Source organism: Bombina bombina, chromosome 1 (assembly GCF_027579735.1).
Source record: "Bombina bombina isolate aBomBom1 chromosome 1, aBomBom1.pri, whole genome shotgun sequence".
Lineage (NCBI taxonomy): Eukaryota > Metazoa > Chordata > Amphibia > Anura > Bombinatoridae > Bombina > Bombina bombina.
The window spans coordinates 39,029,635-39,051,544 of record NC_069499.1 but is presented as its reverse complement, the minus strand read 5'-3'; the positions used below and the strand labels follow the sequence as shown (position 1 = coordinate 39,051,544).

Sequence of the window (21,910 nt, the reverse complement as noted above, 5' to 3'; positions counted from 1 at the left end):
TGCTCCCTCGACTGATTGCCAAAATCAAACAGGAGAGAGCATCAGTGATTCTGATAGCGCCTGCGTGGCCACACAGGACCTGGTATGCAGATCTAGTGGACATGTCATCTCTTCCACCATGGACTCTGCCTCTGAGGCAGGACCTTCTAATACAAGGTCCTTTCAATCATCCAAATCTAATTTCTCTGAGACTGACTGCCTGGAGATTGAACGCTTGATTCTATCAAGGCGTGGCTTCTCCGAGTCAGTCATTGATACCTTAATACAGGTTCGGAAGCCTGTCACCAGGAAAATCTACCATAAGATATGGCGTAAATATCTTTATTGGTGTGAATCCAAGAGTTACTCATGGAGTAAGGTTAGGATTCCTAGGATATTGTCCTTTCTCCAAGAGGGTTTGGACAAAGGCTTATCAGCTAGTTCTTGAAAAGGACAGATCTCTGCTCTGTCTATTCTTTTGCACAAGCGTCTGGCAGAAGTTCCAGACGTCCAGGCATTTTGTCAGGCTTTGGTTAGGATTAAGCCTGTGTTTAAAACTTTTGCTCCCCCGTGGAGCTTAAACTTGGTTCTTAAAGTTCTTCAGGGAGTTCCGTTTGAACCCCTTCATTCCATTGATATTAAACTTTTATCTTGGAAAGTTCTGTTTTTGATGGCTATTTCCTCGGCTCGAAGAGTCTCTAAGTTATCTGCCTTACATTGTGATTCTCCTTATCTGATTTTTCATTCAGACAAGGTAGTTCTGCGTACCAAACCTGGGTTTTTACCTAAGGTGGTTTCTAACAGGAATATCAATCAAGAGATTGTTGTTCCATCATTGTGTCCTAATCCTTCTTCAAAGAAGGAACGTCTTTTGCATAATCTAGACGTAGTCCGTGCCTTGAAGTTTTACTTACAGGCTACTAAAGATTTTCGTCAAACATCTGCCCTGTTTGTCGTTTACTCTGGACAGAGGAGAGGTCAAAATCTTCGACAACCTCTCTCTCCTTTTGGCTTCGGAGCATAATACGCTTAGCCTATGAGACTGCTGGACAGCAGCCCCCTGAAAGGATTACAGCTCATTCCACTAGAGCTGTGGCTTCTACCTGGGCCTTTAAAAATGAGGCCTCTGTTGAACAGATTTGCAAGGCTGCGACTTGGTCTTCGCTTCACACCTTTTAAAAATTTTACAAATTTGACACTTTTGCTTCTTCGGAGGCTGTTTTTGGGAGAAAGGTTCTACAGGCAGTGGTTCCTTCTGTTTAAGTTCCTGCCTTGTCCCTCCCATCATCCGTGTACTTTAGCTTTGGTATTGGTATCCCACAAGTAATGGATGATCCGTGGACTGGATACACTTAACAAGAGAAAACATAATTTATGCTTACCTGATAAATTTATTTCTCTTGTAGTGTATCCAGTCCACGGCCCGCCCTGTCCTTTTAAGGCAGGTCTAAATTTTAATTAAACTACAGTCACCACTGCACCCTATGGTTTCTCCTTTCTCGTCTTGTTTCGGTCGAATGACTGGATATGGCAGTGAGGGGAGGAGCTATATAGCAGCTCTGCTGTGGGTGATCCTCTTGCAACTTCCTGTTGGGAAGGAGAATATCCCACAAGTAATGGATGATCCATGGACTGGATACACTACAAGAGAAATAAATTTATCAGGTAAGCATAAATTATGTTTTTTTACTAGAACTTTGACTGTGGTCAGGCAGGTGTGTAGTTCGGATGCTCCTTCTTGGGGTTTGGACTTTTACTCTTATAGTCTGACATCGGGCTACCTTTGTACCTATGCATGATGTTGTCTCTAGGTTGTTATCTTAGAGTCCTTCTTCGTCTTTTCTTACTTCTGCAAGCAGAAGTCCCTGAGTTAAGGCCTTGCTTTGCGTCCCTCCCTTTTGGGTGTTCCACAATAGTAGACTGTTCTGCGGACTTAATTAGGATTTCTCCTAAGTTTGTGTCATATTGTATTTTCAGCTGTAGTTTTGGGTACATTTTTATCTCCTATTCCTTCTTCGCGAAGGATAGTATTCTAATTGATATGGAGTAGTGCCTTAAGGGTCTATCCTCAGGCTATGTAAGAATAGACCATTTTTTCTGTTTATTACCTATCTGAGAAGCGTAAGGGTCAGAGTTCTCTTAGTCTTCCTTATCTTTTTAGTTGAGGAGTATCTTCTGCTTGGGTCATCTCATGACCCAACGGGACGCCAGCCTCCTCGGAGGTTTACGGCTCAGTCTTTTCAAGCAGTGGCGTCCTCTTGGGCCTCTAAGATGAGGCCTCTAGGGTTCTTTTTGGTGGGCGGACTATTTGGCCTTCCTTACATTTCTTTCAAAATGTTATTTAGTTTTTTTCTTCGGTGAAGCAGCCTTTGGGAGAAAGGGTTTGCAGGCTGTGATGCCCTCAGATGGGGGCCGTCTCTCTTTTTGTCCTCCAGTTAGCATTCAGTGTCCTCTATAGCTTGGGTATAATTTTCCCACAAGTAATGAATGCAGCTGTGGACTCTCCCTGTATTAAGAAGGCAAACATAAATTATGCTTATCAGATAATTTCCTTTCCTTCTGTACAGGGAGAATCCACAGCTCCCGCCCGTGTCCTCCGTTGGGCGGCCCTAAATTTTAACTTGTTCTTCTGGCACCTTTTCTCCTACTGTTCCTGGTTCCCTCGGCAGAATGACTGGGGGATGAGGGAAGGGTTGGAGGTATTTAAGCCTTTGGCTAGGGTGTCTTTGCCTCCTCCTGGTGGCCTGGTTCAGTATTCCCACAAGTAATGAATGCAGCTATGGACTCTCCCTGTACAGAAGGAAAGAAAATTATCTGGTAAGCATAATTTATGTTTTTAATGTTGTGTGGGTTGCATACTCTACCTTGACTAACTTTAGTTTGGTGGTTGCTTTTGATACAATTGTCTGATAACTTAATGGTTTGACCAATCTAAATAATGAGCAATCAGCTCTTGCAATTAAGACAGGTCAGGTTCCATTTTAATGAATGAGCCAAGGGCTCTCTAAAATCACCTAATGAAAAAGGTGGTTGTCATATAGATACCAAATCCACTAATTTGTAAGTGTTGGCCAAAACAAACACACAATACCACACATATGCACCACATGCATATACTAAACATGTATACCAGACAAATGCACCGTACACATACACCACTGAAAGATTAAGTAGAGCTATAGAGAGTGTCACAATGTCCCAGTGCTCACTGATCCTCTGCTTACAGTTATGTGAAGTGCACACGAGGGGCTCCATTACATATGCGGCGTCGCCCGCAAAAGCCGGCACCGCCGGTTTTTACAGGATTTTGGTATTAAATATACGGTGCCACATATAAATGCGGAGCATATATTTCCCCCGTCAGCCACTATTTTTACTTCCATAAGCTAACATAGAACCGCTTCACAAATCGGTATCACATATTCAGCGCAAGGACTTGCGCAGCAAAAATTGAGAAATTTTACTCCATTTTCACCTCGCCAAACATAGGCAGGCGCAGCAAGCCTTGCGCTGAGTATGTGAGCACCTTAACTCCCTGAAAATAGTAACTAACACCTAACGCATGAGCAATATTTATACCTCTCAACCGCAATCCCCCACCGCAATAACTAATAAAGTATATTAACCCCTTATCCGTCATTAACCCACATCATAACTAATAATAAAAGTATTAACCCCTAAACCGACAACCCCCCACAACGCAAAATGCCTAATTAAACTATTAACCCCTAATCTGCAATTCACCCACATCGCAAACTATCTAATAAAAGTTTTAACCCCTAAATTCGCCAACCCCAACATCGCAGACTACCTATTAAAACTATTAACCCCTAATCCGTTAAACCCACACAACACAATAATGCTAATAAATCTATTAACCCCTAAACCACCAAAGCCCACAACGCAAATAACTAATCACTAAGCCCCCTAACCTAACACCCCCTAAATTTACCCCATTACATAAATTAAAATAAAATTAAATTACAATCGTACGAAGAGGATCCTCCACGCTCCACGGTCGCTAGTCTTCAGTTCTGTGGTCATCGGTCTTCAGTTCCGCAATCCTGGATGAAGATAGAAGAGGTCGCCGCTTGGAAGAACACTTCACTGCCGGACTTCAGGAACCGGTCGCCGCTTGGAAGAAGACTTCACCACAGGACTTCAGGAACCATGAGTACCTATCTGGGGGTTAGAGTTAGACTTTTTTTTTTAATTAGGGTTATGGGCACTCTTAAAAGAGCTGAATGTCCTTTTAAGGGCGATGCCCATACAAACGCCCCTTTAGGGGCAATGGGTAGTTTAGGTTTTTTTAGTGTTAGGTTTTACTGTTAGAAGGGGGGACTTTTTTTTTTTAAAAAGAGCTGTTGGTAGTTTAGTATTAGATTAGTGGGTGTTTTTATTTTGGGGGGGACTTTTTTATTTTGATAGGAATTAGGTATAATTTTTTTTATTTTTGATCATTTTGTTTTTTATTTTCTGTATTATTAGCTTTTTTATTTTCTGTAATTTTAGCTTAATTTAAACTTTTTTTATTTTTAAAGTAATGTTAGGTTTTTTATTTTAATTGTAATTTAGTTTTATTTTAATTTATGTAATGGGGTTAATTTAGGGGGTGTTAGGTTAGGGTTCTTGGTAATTGGTTATTTGCGTTGTAGGCTTTGGCGGTATAGTGGTTAATAGATTTATTAGCATTATTGCGTTGTGTGGGTTTGACAGATTAGAGGTTAATAGTTTTAATAGGTAGTTTGCGATGTTGGGGTTGGCGGATTTAGGGGTTACAACTTTTATTAGGTAGTTTGCAATGTGGATGAATTGCGGATTAGGGGTTAATAGTTTAATTAGGCATATTGCGTTGTGGGGGGATTTTATGTATTTTTTTATTTTCTTAGGCGCCAGCAGTTTCTAAAGTCAGCTTTTTACAGCTATACTGGATCAGTTTCAAGTGATTTAGCATATGAGTATTATGTCCCTTTAAGTTGTGTTTTATTCCAGAAACACGTAGACTAGTTTTCCTGTGATGTTCCAGACCTAGAGCAACTGTCACCTAAGGGGACAGTTTGACAAGCCATCTGGACCTGGGTTAATTTGCCAGATATTGATCATAAATACCTTCAGGGCAGGACAAGACTTTTAATATATAAAATCTTAAAATGACCAACACTTCAAAGAAAATATTTTAACTTCTGTATTACTGCCATTGTGTACTTGGAAGAGTATGTTTTAAATATGGGGAAAATGGCTGAGAAACAATGGAAATTAGAGACCCTCTTAGTCCATCCAATCAGCATTGTGCTTCTGAGCAAATGAGCATGCTCCTGCCTTCACCATACAAACTCTGTTACAGAAATTATTTTACAAGATTCCAAAGTAGATATGGACTCAACAAATCCCAGGAGCCCCAGCTCTGAGAATTTAACCAGATACTTCATTTTAAGGTTCTACATATATCTTTTAACAAAAAACTTTGTATGATTTCTAAACATGTGTAAGACGTTTACTAATGTTCTGGGTGGCTTCTGTAATTGCTATAAATGTGTCCAGCCATGGAACAAGTCATGATTCATCATTATCCATTTTTTCATTCATCAAATGCTGACCAGCAATCTTCATAATTGGTTTGTAGTGACCATTGATGAGCAAATTGGCTATTTACTTCTTTCAGGGTGTCAGAAGTAATTATGTACACAAGTAATGCTGCAGTTTAAAGAAGATTATAATAACGGTATTCATTATTAATTCATGGAATCTTTTAGCTGTTAATGGTGGCAGAGGAAGGTTCTGAGTAACAGAGAAAACCCTCTGTATGACTCACATGTTATGAGTAAATACACTTAGTTCTTGCCTGTCCTTCTGACTATGTATATTAATCCTCAGACTGTTTACATGTTTGGTTAATGAGGCTTTATTAACCTCAAAACTAGCGACTTAGCGCTGATCTCTATGTGAGTCCTATGCTAATAGCTGATTTATGATGTAATAATTAGTTGATAGTGGAAGTCTGCCCAGATGCACAAATACTGTCTTTGTGAAACAGGGGGTTGAATCAATTCTCTGTTTTGTAAAGTAAATACTATATAACTGATATCTAAGCCTTGTGCACTCTTTAGCAGGCTTACCTAGTATGATGCTTGTGTATTTACAAATACTCTTTTGTCGATATAATAAAATCTGTAGTTATCAGTTTTTGTGCTTTGGGGGAAGAAGGAAACGCTACACATTTATTTTTAATAAATACTTGTGCTTAATTCCAGGTTATTTTTTGTTTATAACATTTTATATGTATAACTCATTTATCTTTGCATAGTTTTAGTTATTAACGTTGGTCACTGGGTTACTGCCGTAGTTGGGCGAATTAGGTTCATGGATTATATTCCCTCTCTCATAGTCCCATAGACTGACTACTCTCTCTCTCTGTTGTCCCATAGACTGACTACTCTCTCTCTGTTGTCCCATAGACTGACTACTCTCTCTCTGTTGTCCCATAGACTGACTACTCTCTCTCTCTGTTGTCCCATAGACTGACTACTCTCTCTCTCTCTGTTGTCCCATAGACTGACTACTCTCTCTCTGTTGTCCCATAGACTGACTTCTCTCTCTCTGTTGTCCCATAGACTGACTACTCTCTCTCTCTCTCTCTCTCTCTCTCTCTCTGTTGTCCCATAGACTGACTACTCTCTCTCTCTCTCTCTCTCTCTGTTGTCCCATAGACTGTCTACTCTCTCTCTTTTGTCCCTTAGACTGTCTACTCTCTCTCTGTTGTCCCATAGACTGACTCTATATATATATATATATATATATATATTTTTTTTTTTAAATAAGGTTTTTATTGAGATTATTCAAAAATACAACTTTATGCATACATTCAGAAGTTGGGACATCTAATACTTGATATGGTACAATTATGTCAAACAGTAGAATACAAAGACAAGTAAATAACAACCTATTACTCACACCCAACTACTGAACTCCAGCAATGAACCTCCTTTTGTATTTCTATGTGTGAGTGTCCCCAAAACTGCAACAGGTCACTCATGGACCTATGATAATAGAAGTAGCTCAATAAGGGGGCTCTAATGACAAATACGGCCACTTTTGGACCTTAAGTAGTTAATTAAACATAACAAGAAACAAATGTTCTATGTTTTGCTCTGCCAATTAACAAATAGGGAAGTCACATTATGGGAGTGCACAACTACTACACAGGACACCGGGAAAGATATAGGCTAAGATCAGCCATTGCCCTAAGCTGTGGGGTCTTGATAGGTGTACTCTGACCCTTGAGTGGTGTTATATAGAATTAGGAGTGAGTTGCCAGCATTACCTTCGCTAGTATAGCTATCTACTACAGAACTAACCCTCCCAAACCACATTTGAACTCTCCGTCTCCCTCAAAGAGCATTAAAGGCACTTTAGAACCCCACAATCTCTAGAAGACTATAGTGCTAAACTGTTTATAGCATGCAGGTAGAGAGCATAGGAAAACACACATACGGGAGTAAATCATAGAAAATCAGGGTATGTACAATTAAACTAAGCAACATTAAAACGTTGATCTTGGCAGGTTAATTTAAAGTCCTGTGTAATAAAATGTTCCTGCGGTTGTAAAGCTCTGGACGTGCTCTCAGAGTAGGTAAGGGAGATTGAGAAGGAAAAAAGGGTGCACGACAGAGCAGTGTGTTCCACTTGTTTAGCCAATTCCGGATCGCAATTGGCAGTGACAGAGAGTCTCTGTGTATAGCGTTGTAAGGAGGAGAGCTTTCCACAAGACAGGTACTCCAGAGAGTTGAAGTGCATCTTGTAAGTGTTTGCCATCCACTATGGAAAAGGTAGCTACCCAACTCAGCCCCATATCCTTGTACCTGAGCAGTCGCCATGTTGTTTTCCGGTCGCTCCGCTGTGATCCAAAATCATTACCCCAGGTGCTATCCCTCCTTAGCCGCTGTATCATCTTGTGGGCTGTGGGAAGTGAGGGAGCAGTGCACAGTGACTTGGCCTGAAGGCCCGACAACTCCGCTGTGTCATCTGATGTGCTGGTCCGTGCATCGGGTTCCCCACGGCCCTGTGGCGCAATTGAGCTCTGATCGTGAGGGCACCTGCTCTTGTTAAGATCCAGCTCCAAACTATCTGCCATGTCGGGGCACACATTGTCTAGAGTGGTAAATTGCTCCATATTCCCCTTAGGTGAAGTGTCCCTAAAAGCAGTCGCTGGGAAAAGCAATGATATTTTGTAGGACAGCCTGATCGCAGTTGTTATTGCGTGTTCCAATTCTGTAACGGCTTCTAAAGCATCTCTCCTGTGCTCCATTATTCTACACATATACGAACACACAATAGATTGACTTTATGCAGCTCCTCAGGAAAGGGCAGATTAAGAGCAAGCCGCAAATAATACGTTTTTAAATGTTATCAAAGTTTTCGGTGTCTGAATTTGCCACGTAGGGCATTGGCTACACAATAGGTGCAGTAGTTGTGGGGACAAGAGAGGCTTCAAAAAATAGGGGAAGGCCTCAAACAATAAAGTCCGGTACTGAGGGCTGGGGAGCCACACCACGATCCAAGACCCTATCTCTTGGGTCAGGGCGTCCTCAGACAAACCTCTCCACCTGCTTAGATATGTTAATATCGAATTTTCAGCCCAAAATAAGAAGAAAGGTGGTGAAGGGCTCAGGAGCTGAAGCTCAGTGCAACCAGTGATGGCTGCTGCCCGGAAGTCCCCCCATATGTGTTTTATATATATATATTTATACATAGGTAGTTATACATACATACATACGTGCGCACACACACATGACTGTCAATAAATTAAAGGGATAGAAGAGTCAAAAATGAAATGTGCACGGGTGCATTTCAATTTGAAATAGAAGCATTTTGCAATATACTTACATTAGCAAAAATGCTTCTAGTAAACGTTATTATAGGTAAAAATTCCCAAATCCAGAATTCTGAAATCCAAACTTTTTAAGTAATATTGTTTTAATTAAAATTAGCAAAAATCACTATTTTCTTTCTATGTCTTTGGTTTGGCTTTTGTGTTCAAAATGCAAATAATAGTTTCTATTTCTTTAAAACAACAAATATTACCTTTCTGATAACAGTGCAGCACTACTTTTCTGAGGGTTGTATGTATAAAAAGTATTACAAATGATATAAAACTATATTTAGGTTACATGTATAAACTGTATTATAACATGTAAATATTGCCTAAATGACATAAGATTTTGTTGTTGACATTTGATGCCGTCCCCTCTCTAAATTGTTCCATTTTAAAGATGCAAATATTCTGAAATCCAAACCTTTTCCGGTCCCAAGCCGTTTGGGTAAAGGGTTTTCCACCTGTACTGTTTTCCACTGACGTACACACATATCCCTAAAAGGCCCATGCGCCAGTATTCAAACGCTATGCCCGCTCAGAGAGTCAGCAGTGGCTTGTATGACACAAATTGATTCTTTACACGCAATACACACCAGCGCCATCTCTCTGACCAGGAATGGTGTTTGAATACCGGTGCATGTGTGTATGCCACTGGAAACTAGCAATAACATGCACATTTCATTCATGTCATTTCTATCCCTTTAATGTTAAATTGTTATCTACCTTATTTGAATTTATGCATTTACATGGAGTATTATTATTTAGGTTTTTTTGGTTATTAAGCAGTTCCACACAGTTTCTGTGTCTAACATAGCAATACTTATGTTTTGTGACTTTTCATTTTTTAGGACCAGGAAGAAAACAAAGGAGCGACAAGTTGGCCAGAGTTTTACATCGACCAGTTGAATTTAATGGCAGCTGTAAGTAACTTATTGCCTCCTGATATTTGTAAGCACTGAGCCATTCTGACAAATTCATTTATAAATGTGCTAGCTCTGTATTAGCTTCTTTACATGATATTATATCTTACGGTATACAGCTGAATATAGAAACGTGAGAAACTGGCAGTATCGAGAGGATGATGGGAGCGAAATAGAAATTACTGTGTATGTTTTATACAGAGCTGTGTGCAGTTAACTTTTATAGCAGTATATTATAATGGGACACAAATATTATGCCAACTATACAATATAATTTATTGATTAGGAGAAGATAAAAATTACACTTTATAAAGTCGTAAAAAAAAATGGATCGTTAGTGACTCGTGTTTCAGAAACAAAATCAACATATGGACATTTCAGTGTGTGTGTGTGTGTTTTTAATTTCTATTAGTTTTGGTTTACCCTAGTAGCACCAGTTTACAAACTTATCCCAAACAGTAGAGAATAACCGTAGACAAAATAAGAAATTCAAACTTTCCTGCCCATTCTGGTCTAAATAATGCATAGGCATCCAACTTACATTGCTTGAAAAATGTAGAGACACCTAAACTGCTGCTTTACATAGATCTGCAGAAGAAATGCCCGAGTCAGATACACAGGAAATGGAAACTGACCCTTGTAGAGTATTAGAGTAAATATTTTACCTCAGAGGACCATGTGCCTTACTTGATAAAGTGAAATGATGTATCCATCTAGAAATGACTTCTTTTCTGGTGCATTTTCCTTGTGGAATCACAAATAGTAGGTCAGTTTGTCTCTATTGTTTCATCTAATCAGTATATATGTAAAGACGGAGAACTACATCCCAGGTGTACAGATCTGTCCCATTCACTGGCTTTTTATCAGGACATAATTATAGAAGTACAATACAGAGCCAATTTAAGTGGCAAGTTAGGAACTAGCGGGAGAGCCACCTTATCCTGATGTAAGACTAAATATAGTGAATATATTGGTTCTACAGATTAAACCCATCCTAGGGTACAGTGATCTATAGTCAAGCAGACCCATGCTTTATTGGATGCACCCAGAGGCGTAACTTGAAACTCCAGGGCCCCGGTGCAAGAATCCATGGGAAATCCTGAGAGGGGGGTCAATCAAATAAGAGCTCAGCCATCTACATATTTATGGGAGCTCTGTAATTTTTTTTTTTTTAGCCTTTCCAGAGACCGTGCTAACCTGTGTAGCGGCACAGCAAGCACACACCTAAGAAGAAGCATGCTCTGTGATTTATTGCTGTCTAAACGCTGCCTATGACGGTGGTATGCAATGTTTAGCAGCAGCTTAATAATAAAAAAAGTTTTTGCTAAAGGTAGCTGCCCGCCCCCCCCCCCCGAGGGAGGGACCTCCAGGGCCGGTCGCAGTCACAACCTCTGCATCCCCAGTGTAGTTCCGTCCCTGGATTCACCGCTGGGATAGTTGAGAGTAACTTTCCTATGAGTGTTATCCAAGTGCAGGCTGTTGGCATGGCGTAGAGATCTGGAATACTATACCAACTAGATCATGCTGACTGTTTTCTCCTCCTGCAGCACCACTGTATTAAAAAAAAAAAAACACAAGTTTAGCTGTGAATAAGGTCACTTACAGGCTAAACACCCACAGATATGTGCACCATGAAAAAAGGAAATTTATGCTTACCTGATAAATTGATTTCTTCTATGATACGACGAGTCCACGGATTCATCCTTTACTTGTGGGATATTATCCTCCTGCTAACAGGAAGTGGCAAAGAGCACCACAGCAGAGCTGTCTATATAGCTCCTCCCTTGACTCCACCCCCCAGTCATTCGACCGAAGGTATAGGAAGAAAAAGGAGAAACTAAAAGGTGCAGAGGTGACTGAAGTTTTAAACCAAAAAATATAATCTGTCTTAAATTGACAGGGCGGGCCGTGGACTCGTCGTATCATAGAAGAAATCAATTTATCAGGTAAGCATAAATTTCCTTTTCTTCTATAAGATACGACGAGTCCACGGATTCATCCTTTACTTGTGGGATACAATACCAAAGCTACAGGACACGGATGAACGGGAGGGACAAGACAGATACCTAAACAGAAGGCACCACTGCTTGAAGAACTTTTCTCCCAAAAATGGCCTCCGAAGAAGCAAAAGTATCAAATTTGTAAAATTTGGAAAAAGTATGAAGGGAAGACCAAGTCGCAGCCTTACAAATCTGTTCAACAGAAGCATCGTTTTTAAAAGCCCATGTGGAAGCCACCGCTCTAGTAGAATGAGCTGTAATTCTTTCAGGAGGCTGCTGTCCAGTAGTCTCGTATGCCAAACGGATGATGCTTTTCAGCCAAAAAGAAAGAGAGGTAGCCGTAGCTTTTTGACCTCTACGCTTTCCAGAATAGACAACAAACAGAGAAGATGTTTGACGGAAGTCCTTGGTCGCTTGCAAGTAAAACTTCAAGGCACGAACCACGTCCAAGTTATGTAACAGACGCTCCTTCTTAGAAGAAGGGTTAGGACACAGAGAAGGAACAACAATTTCCTGATTAATATTCTTATTTGAAACAACCTTAGGAAGGAATCCAGGTTTAGTACGCAAAACCACCTTATCAGAATGGAATATAAGATAAGGCGAGTCGCATTGTAACGCAGATAGCTCAGAAACTCTTCAAGCAGAAGAGATAGCTACTAAAAACAGAACTTTCCAAGATAGAAGTTTAATATCTATGGAATGCATGGGTTCAAACAGAACCTTTTGAAGAACATTTAGAACTAAATTCAAAGTCCATGGCGGAGCAACAGGTTTAAACACAGGCTTAATTCTAACCAAAGCCTGACAAAACGACTGAACGTCTGGGACATCTGCCAGACGCTTGTGTAGTAAGATTGACAAAGCAGAAATCTGTCCTTTTAAGGAACTAGCTGATAACCCCTTCTCCAATCCTTCTTGGAGAAAGGACAAAATCCTAGGAATCCTGATCTTACTCCATGAGTAGCCTTTGGATTCGCACCAATAAAGATATTTACGCCATATCTTATGATAAATTTTCCTAGTGACAGGCTTTCGAGTCTGAATCAAGGTATCAATGACCGACTCAGAGAATCCCTGCTTAGATAAAATCAAGAGTTCAATCTCCAGGCAGTCAGCCACAGAGAAACTAGATTTGGATGTTGGAACGGACCCTGAATGAGAAGGTCCTGTCTCAGTGGCAGTTTCCACGGTGGCAGAGATGACATTTCCACCAGGTCTGCATACCAAGTCCTGCGTGGCCACGTAGGCGCTATCAAGATTACTGAGGCCCTCTCCTGTTTGATTCTGGCAATCAGACGAGGTAGGAGAGGAAAAGGAGGAAACACATAAGCCAGGTTGAGCGACCACGGTACTGCTAGAGCATCTATCAGTACTGCTTGAGGATCCCTTGATCTGGACCCGTAACAAGGAAGCTTGGCATTCTGACTAGATGCCATCAGATCCAATTCTGGTGTGCCCCATTGATGAATCAATTGTGCAAACACCTCTGGATGGAGCTCCCACTCCCCTGGATGAAAAGTCTGACGACTTCCAAAATCCGCTTCCCAGTTCTCCACTCCTGGGATATATATTGCTGATAGATGGCAAGAGTGAGTCTCTGCCCATCGAATTATTTTGGAAACCTCTATCATCGCTAGAGAACTCCTTGTTCCCCCTTGATGATTGATATATGCTACAGTCGTGATATTGTCCGACTGGAATCTTATGAATTTGGCCGAAGCCAGCTGAGGCCACGCCTGAAGCGCGTTGAATATCGCTCTCAGTTCTAGAATATTTATTGGTAGTAGGGACTCCTCCTGAGTCCACACACCCTGAGCCTTCAGGGAATTCCAGACTGCACCCCAGCCCAAGAGGCTGGCGTCCGTCGTCACTATGACCCATGCTGGCCTGCAGAAGCACATTCCCTGGGACAGATGATCCTGTGACAACCGCCAAAGAAGAGAGTCTCTGGTCTCTAGATCCAGATTTATCCGCGGAGATAAATCCGCATAATCCCCATTCCACTGTCTGAGCATGCACAGTTGCAGTGGTCTGAGATGTAAGCGAGCAAACGGAACTATGTCCATTGCCGCTAGTCCAATTACCTCCATACACTGAGCCACTGATGGCCGAGGAATGGAATGAAGTGCTCGGCAAGTAGTTAAGATCTTTGATTTTCTGACCTCAGTCAGAAAAATGTTCATTTCCTCCGAGTCTATCAGAGTTCCTAGGAATGGAACTCTTGTCAGAGGAACAAGTGAACTCTTTTTTTATATTCACCTTCCACCCGTGAGTTCTTAGAAAAGCCAACACGATGTCCGTGTGAGATTTGTCTAGATGGTAAGTTGACGCCTGAATCAAAATATCGTCCAGATAAGGTGCCACTGCTATGCCCCGCGGCCTTAGAACCGCCAGAAGGGACCCTAGCACCTTTGTGAAAATTCTGGGAGCTGTGGCCAACCCGAAAGGAAGGGCCACAAACTGGTAAAGTTTGTCCAGGAAGGCGAACCTGAGGAACTGGTGATGATCTTTGTGGATAGGAATGTGAAGATACGCATCCTTCAAATCCACGGTGGTCATATATTGACCCTCCTGGATCATTGGTAAAATTGTTTGAATGGTCTCCATCTTGAAGGATGGGACTCTGAGAAATTTGTTTAGAGTTTTGAGATCTAAAATCGGTCTGAAGGTTCCCTCTTTTTTGGGAACCAGGAACAGATTGGAGTAAAACCCCTGCCCCTGTTCTACTTTTGGAACTGGGGAGATTACACCCATGGTATATAGGTCTTCTACACAGCGTAAGAACGCCTCTCTTTTTGTCTGGTTTATAGACAAACGTGAAAGATGAAATCTCCCCCTTGGGAGAGAATCTTTGAATTCTAGACGATACCCCTGGGTCACGATTTCTAATGCCCAGGAATCCTGAACGTCTCTTGCCCAAGCCTGAGTGGAGAGAGAAAGTCTGCCCCCTACTAGATCCGGTCCCGGATCGGGGGCTGCCCCTTCATGCTGTCTTGGTAGCAGCAGCAGCGGGCTTCTTGGCCTGTTTACCTTTATTCCAGGTTTGGTTAGGTCTCCAGACTGACTTGGATTGTGCAAAATTCCCCTCCTGCTTCGTGGCGGAGGAGGAAGTAGAGGGTCCACCTTTAAAGTTCCGAAAGGAACGAAAATTATTTTGTTTGGCCCTCAGTTTAACCGTCTTGTCCTGAGGAAGGGCATGGCCTTTACCTCCAGTAATGTCGGAAATGATCTCCTTCAGTTCAGGCCCGAATAGGGTCTTACCTTTGAAAGGAATAGCTAACAGCTTAGATTTTGATGACACATCAGCAGACCAAGACATGCGCTAAAATGGCAAAGCCTGCATTCTTTGCCGCTAATTTAGCCATTTGAAAAGCGGCATCTGTAATAAAAGAATTCGCTAGCTTGAGAGCCTTAATTCTATCCAAAATATCATCTAATGGGGTCTCAACCTTAAGAGACTCCTCTAGAGCCTCAAACCAAAAAGCTGCTGCAGTAGTTACAGGAACAATGCACGCTATAGGTTGTAGAAGAAAACCTTGATGAATAAACAATTTCTTTAACAGACCCTCTAATTTTTTATCCATAGGATATTTGAAAGCACAACTGTCCTCAATAGGTATAGTTGTACGCTTAGCCAGGGTAGAAATAGCTCCCTCCACCTTAGGGACCGTCTGCCAGGAATCCGAATGGTGTCAGATATGGGAAACATTTTCTTAAAAGTAGGAGGGGGAGAGAACGGAATGCCTGGTCTATCCCATTCCTTAGTAACAATGTCCGAAATTCTTCTAGGGACTGGAAAAACATTAGTGTAAGTAGGAACCTCTAGATATTTATCCATCTTACACAATTTCTCTGGTGGGATGACAATAGGGTCACAATCATCCAGAGTCGCTAAAACCTCCCTGAGTAACAAGCGGAGGTGTTCAAGCTTAAACATAAAGGCCGTCATATCTGAGTCTGTTTGAAGGAACAACTTTCCTGAATCAGAAAGTTCTCCCTCAGACAGCAATTCCCCCACCCCCAAATCAGAACACTGTGAGGATACATCAGAGATGGCCAATAAAGCATCAGAGGGCTCAGCATTTACTCTAATACCGGACCTACTGCGCTTACCCTGTAAACCAGGCAGTTTAAATAATACCTCTGTAAGGGTAGTAGACATAACTGCAGCCATATCTTGCAGGGTGAAAGAATTAGACGCACTAGAAGTACTTGGCGTCGCTTGGGTGGGCGTTAAAGGTTGTGACACTTGGGGAGAAGTAGATGGCATAACCTGATTCTCTTCTGACTGAGAATCATCCTGAGACATACATTTATCAGCTAAAATATGTTCTTTGCAATGTAAGGCCCTTTCAGTACATGAGGGACACATTTGAAGTGGGGGTTCCACAATGGCTTCTAAACACATGGAACACTGGCTTTCCTCAATGTCAGACATGTTAAAACAGGCTAGTAATGACCACAAACAGACTTGAAAGCACTTTATTTTGTGAAAAAATAACAATCTGAAAAAAACGGTACTGCGCCTTTAAGAGAAAAAAAGCATACAATTTTCCAAAACTGCTTTAAAATGAGAAAATTATCACAATTTTATGATAAATGCATCCCAACTTGTCAGCTAAGCTTGCCCCACAAGGAAAGGAATACTTAACCCCTAAGTATAAAAAACGTTGTGCTAAAAAAACGTTATATTTAAACAAAAACACCCCCTGCACCTCGCCACAGCCCTGCTGTGGCGCCTACCTGCCCTCAGGGGTCTGCAAAATCGGATTAACCCTTTGATTAGGCCCAAACTGTCCTGAAAGGCCCACCGGAGTTGGAGCTTGCTGCCTGCCTGGGAAAAACAACTGCGCAACTGAGGCGCGAAAATAGGCCCTGCCCATCTCACTCGATGTCTCACAGCCTTAACAATAACCGCACCAGAGCGGTCTAAAACCTAGCCATGTGGGTTCATATACCCATCTAAGTGAAGCCATGTGTACCCTCCATTAAAATAAAGTCAAAACATTTGCCACAAAAAACGTTATCTTTAATTCCCAACATAGAAACATTTGCCCACAAACATCATATCATCAGTGTCAACCATTTTTTTATAGCCCAATATACAGGTCCAGTAATACCCCTCTCTATACATTAGGATTACTGCTTACCCTTTCCCTCATGGGGATACTGTCAGCCAATTCTGAAATAACACAGTCTCTCCAGAAAAAAATGACTGAACATACCTCAATGCTTGTAGCATGAAAAACGTTCCTCACACTGAAGTTTCTTAAGTACTCCTCAGCCATTCTGTGGGAACTACTCTGGATCTTAGTAACAACTGATAAGATCATCAGTCTCCAGGCAGAAGTCTTCATCCATCTGCTGCCTGGGAAAAAATAGCACTTAATCGGTACCATTTAAAATAAAAAAGTCTTGCTTGAAGAAAATAAAAACGAACATTTTATCACCTCTTTCACTTTACCCTTCCTATTACTTAGAGTAGGCAAAGAGAATGACTGGGGGGTGGAGTCAAGGGAGGAGCTATATAGACAGCTCTGCTGTGGTGCTCTTTGCCACTTCCTGTTAGCAGGAGGATAATATCCCACAAGTAAAGGATGAATCCGTGGACTCGTCGTATCTTATAGAAGAAAGTATGACCGATAGGGTTTCAATACTCACTCAGAAGATTAAACTGACACAAAACCATACCCATAAAATGTGCAATACACTAATGCCAACACCTCTCTGTGTGTGTACCGGGGTACCCTTCTGTAGCCAGATAACCTCATGAATGACATGCTCTGTAGTGCAATTTTCTTCGTTCTCTTGGTATCTTTATTTGAAAAAGCAGGAATGTAAGCTTACGAGTCAGCCTATTTTTGGTTCAGAACCCTGGGTAGTGCTTGCTGATTGGTGGCTACCCAGATGCTGAACCAAATATGGGCCGGCTCGTAAGCTTTTTCAAATAAAGATACCAAGAGAACGAAGAAAAAAATGATAATAGAAGCAAACTAGGAAGCTGCTTAAAATTGCATGCTCTATCTGAATCATGAAAGAAAAAATTTGGGTTCAGTATCGCTTTAAGTGAATTTGTAACCTTGCTCCTCCTTACATGCTGCACATTGATTGCTTGATCAGTGTAGAAGTTAATTTATATTTTTTGATTTATTGACTTTCCAGAAAACATAGTGATCTTAAGATGTAATAGGAGCCAACATTCAGATCGGCGTGTACAACTATACTGTTATAAAATTACCCTCTTTCTCTTGTTATCCTTAGTTAAAAAAAATAAAAAATTATGAGAGCATACTGAGGTAGTGTTTCAGAGAGTGCATTTTTTTTAAAGGGACACATTGACATTTTTATGTGTAATGAAACTATTTTGCAATATAGTTTCATTATTTATTTTGCCTCCTTTTTATGTAATTTAGCTGTGAAAGTTGAGGGTTTTCTTATTCAGAACATGAAATGCATCCTGCTGACTTGCCAAGGCTAACCCTGCTACACATTTGCCCCTAATTGATTTTAAATGCAAAACAACATTATGTAAATGCTATGAATACAATTCTAAGGACACATACAAAATTTACAAAGAAGAAAGAGAATTTCATTTTTATAAAAGCTAAAGTATAATATTGACTTCCACGTCTCATCGCATGCTTATAAAACATTTTCTTTAGCATGTGGATCTTTTGTAATGCAGTGATTCATTTCTGATTAATATATACAGTGTATAAATGAGTTAAATGGCTCCTTAACTCTAAAACCTGATGTTAATATTTCTGTTCTTTTTTCTGTGATCTCTGCCATTATATATAAAGCTGTCATTTCCTCTCACTATATGAGTGTGCCGCTGCTTATCTCATTCTGCTGACTGGCTGCGCAGCTGTCTGACAACTGTGGTGGAAACTGGCCAGGTGCATATCTCAGATACAAGGAATATTTCCTAATAACATTTGAGATAACAAGGGGGTGGTGTCCTGTAACAAACGGATGCTTTGCCGCTAACGTGCACATAGTGTGAGCGCTCATGAGTAACAGTTGGGCATTCCTCGTTATTAACCCTTTCATTGCTGAGAAGTAAGTGGTGTGACCATTTAGGAAACGGGCATCTCACTTTTGTCTCAGTATGTCCTTGTCCTGTTTGTGAGTAGTAGGAGGTTTAGAAAGAGTCTGTTATTGGTATAACAGTCTTTTGCCTGCCCCCCCAAGTATCAATAAATCAGAGAAGTCAGATGTGAAATCCCTGCAGCAAACCATCCATTTGTCTTCTAAATGCAGTGCAGATGGGCTTTAGCTGCCAGCGAGTGGGAGTTTTATACCATTACATGCATACGCTGGACATCACGTAATACTGAGGAGAGTTCCCAGAGGCTGTAATGCACATATATGTCTATATGTGTGTACATCTATATTAATGCGTTTATATGTGTATATATGATATATATGACTATAAATACATATATACACACGTATAAATACATACATTTATAGACATATATCTATATACATACAAATACATATTTAGCAATGTATATGTATGTGTCTCAATATTAAAGCCCTTTGGCAGCCGATATCTCGTATCTTTGAGCCCTTATAACCTTTTTGTGCAATATTTTTTTTATAATTTTTATTAGACAGTGTTAATATGAGTGTAAGTGTACTTTGTAATGTATTTTGGAAGTGTTTTTGTGCAAGTTTTTTGTTTCAGAAAACAGTTAACCACAACTCTGAGATTGCGGTAAGGATTGAAGCGTAAATGGTGATTGAGCAATTGCGATTTTGCCCAACTTGTAATATCAGCGCAATGAAAAAGGCTTGTGAAAACACGATATCACTTGCACAAAACCATTTGCGCCTCACTTGTAATCTAGCCCTATGTGCTTAACCTGCGCAAAGGGATTAAACACCTAGGTAAAGTACTGCTAGAGAACCACAAAGGGCTGCTACTCCTGAGTGGGAAACTGAAACTGACCAAATCGGCAGCTGTAGTCACGTGACCCAACTGTGCAGCTGCGGCAGCAGCAGTTTCCACTCAAGATAAGCAATTTTCTGCTGCTCTTGAATGACACTTTAACTATGTGTTTGACTGGTTTTGGGGTTAAACATATGGCACTGCAGGGTCGATGGCGAATAAATGCATGTTATTTTTTTCCACTATAATGGCCCTTTAAATGACTTCATATAAGTAACTGTAAGCAATAAGTAGCAATCATTTATATATAACAGTACTTTAAAGTATTCAAAAAAGTGTTTCCCCCCCCGAATTAAAACACTAAATTGCTAAATATATTTACGTACAAAAAAAGACGTTTTATAAGCATTTAAGACTCATTTTTCTTGCTAAATTTGCATTATTTTGCAATCCACGGACATACACATTGAAAAGCCTATTGGTTGTTTTTTTTCTGTGGACAATTTGGGACATATATTAATGACCTCCTGTACTGATTAAGCAATCACTGTGTACTATGTGGCAGGATTAGAATCCAAAATCCTGCTGGAACCACTCTAGTCTCTCTGGGGTCAGTGAAATAAAACAATATTTAGATTTAAATTGCACGAAAACACCAGCAATATATAGTTAAACATTTTAGGGAGAACCTCCCTGTAACCAAATCTGCAATTCCTGTGAAATAATATGACACCTATTCACTGAGATTTGGAAAGATTCCTTCTGCTTTATTACATTTTTAAACACCTTTTGTTTTTGTATAAAAATTCAGCTTTTTCCCACGCTCCCTGCAGAGGCCAAAAAGCAAAATCTAGAACCATAAAATGCTGCAAATTGCCTAAACAACTAGTTTCTAACTGGACACATAGGTTAGCCAATGACAATCGGTATATTTATACAGCCACCAATCAGCAGATGGAACCTAGGTTCTTTGCTATTCCTGAGCTTACCTAGATAAACCTTTCAGCAAAGGATAACAAGAGAAGGAAACAAATTAAATAACAGAAGTAATTATGACTTTACTGTTCCTTTAAGTTTACACAAAAGCAAGAGGGGTTTTAGGTCCTTGACTGAAAATTGTCAGTTCTATTTAAAAAAAAAACAAAAAACAAATAATTGACATTCAGGTGCAATATTTCAATTGGACACTGAAGAAAATGACTTAAAATGGGGATCATTTTGTAGATAGAATGTAACTCAATGACTAAACGAAGCTGTGAGGGATCAGTTAGCTGATTAAAGATGTAGAAAAAATGCTAATTGGCTAATTAAAATGGTTTAAAAGGTATAAATGATAGATTAGAATGTGCTCGGATGTAGTCTCACTGTGTGCACTATTCTCTCACTGTCATTGCTGGTCTTAACAAAAACCAAATTGTAATTTACAATATTTCTAGTCTAAGGTGTGTGCCCAGCTACCTCCAAGCCAGTTAAATGGATGAAAATCCATGTGTGATGAAAGGGACACATTGCACCTTTTTTATAAAATAAGGTACAAAAAACAACATTGTAACAAAACAAAAAGTAAAATCTGTATATAACATGGATTAACCCACTGGCTGCCAGAGAGGGCAGCTATGAATTGCTATGTAATTTATTTATTTTTTATTGAGCATCTATTTCAGACATTGATTAACACCATCACTGTCAGACGGTCACTACAGTGTTTTTTTCCGTCTAACATCTATATAAGATATTATGTCTTATACCCCTTTGCTGCCGTGCATTGACCTGCAGTGTACGGCAATCAGTGGGTTAATGAGTTTGGGTTTTGCCTGTCTCTGCTCAGTATTGCATGGAAGACACAGCACACATGACATCATCAATTAGATATTCCTGTAGGGCAGATTACGCCTTTGTCGGAGAGATGACAGCTGTCAAAGGGCATTACTGCTAGACTGGTCTCACAAACGCATGGCGAGCGGAACAAAGCCCTTTTAGTTTTAATTGAAACTTAACTGTAGTGTCCTGACTTGTTTTTTTCTTCTTTTTTAAAAAAATATGAAACACATACATTTATTTAAAACTGTTATAGACTTTAAACCCTTATTTAATTTGCCATAAATCTTCAATTATGGATAGGAAACAAATGCACTTGCGTTATTTTACCTGCCTTTTGTATATTATACCTCTGAAAGCTGTGGGATTTTTTTGGCACTGCTGGACTGTATATAACAGATTACTAATCCCGCAGCATGCT

General features: G+C 40.3%; 1 protein-coding gene across 3 annotated transcripts in view; it reads left to right on the top strand.

Annotated features, from left to right (window-relative positions):
- DAAM1 (dishevelled associated activator of morphogenesis 1) overlaps positions 1–21,910 on the top strand; it is a 427,341-nt gene that overhangs the window by 282,589 nt on the left and 122,842 nt on the right. For all 3 annotated transcript variants that reach the window (XM_053697309.1, XM_053697307.1, XM_053697308.1), the window contains exon 4: positions 9,700–9,771. In XM_053697309.1, coding sequence (XP_053553284.1) covers positions 9,700–9,771 — 72 coding nt within the window. The remainder of the gene's footprint in view (positions 1–9,699; positions 9,772–21,910) is intronic.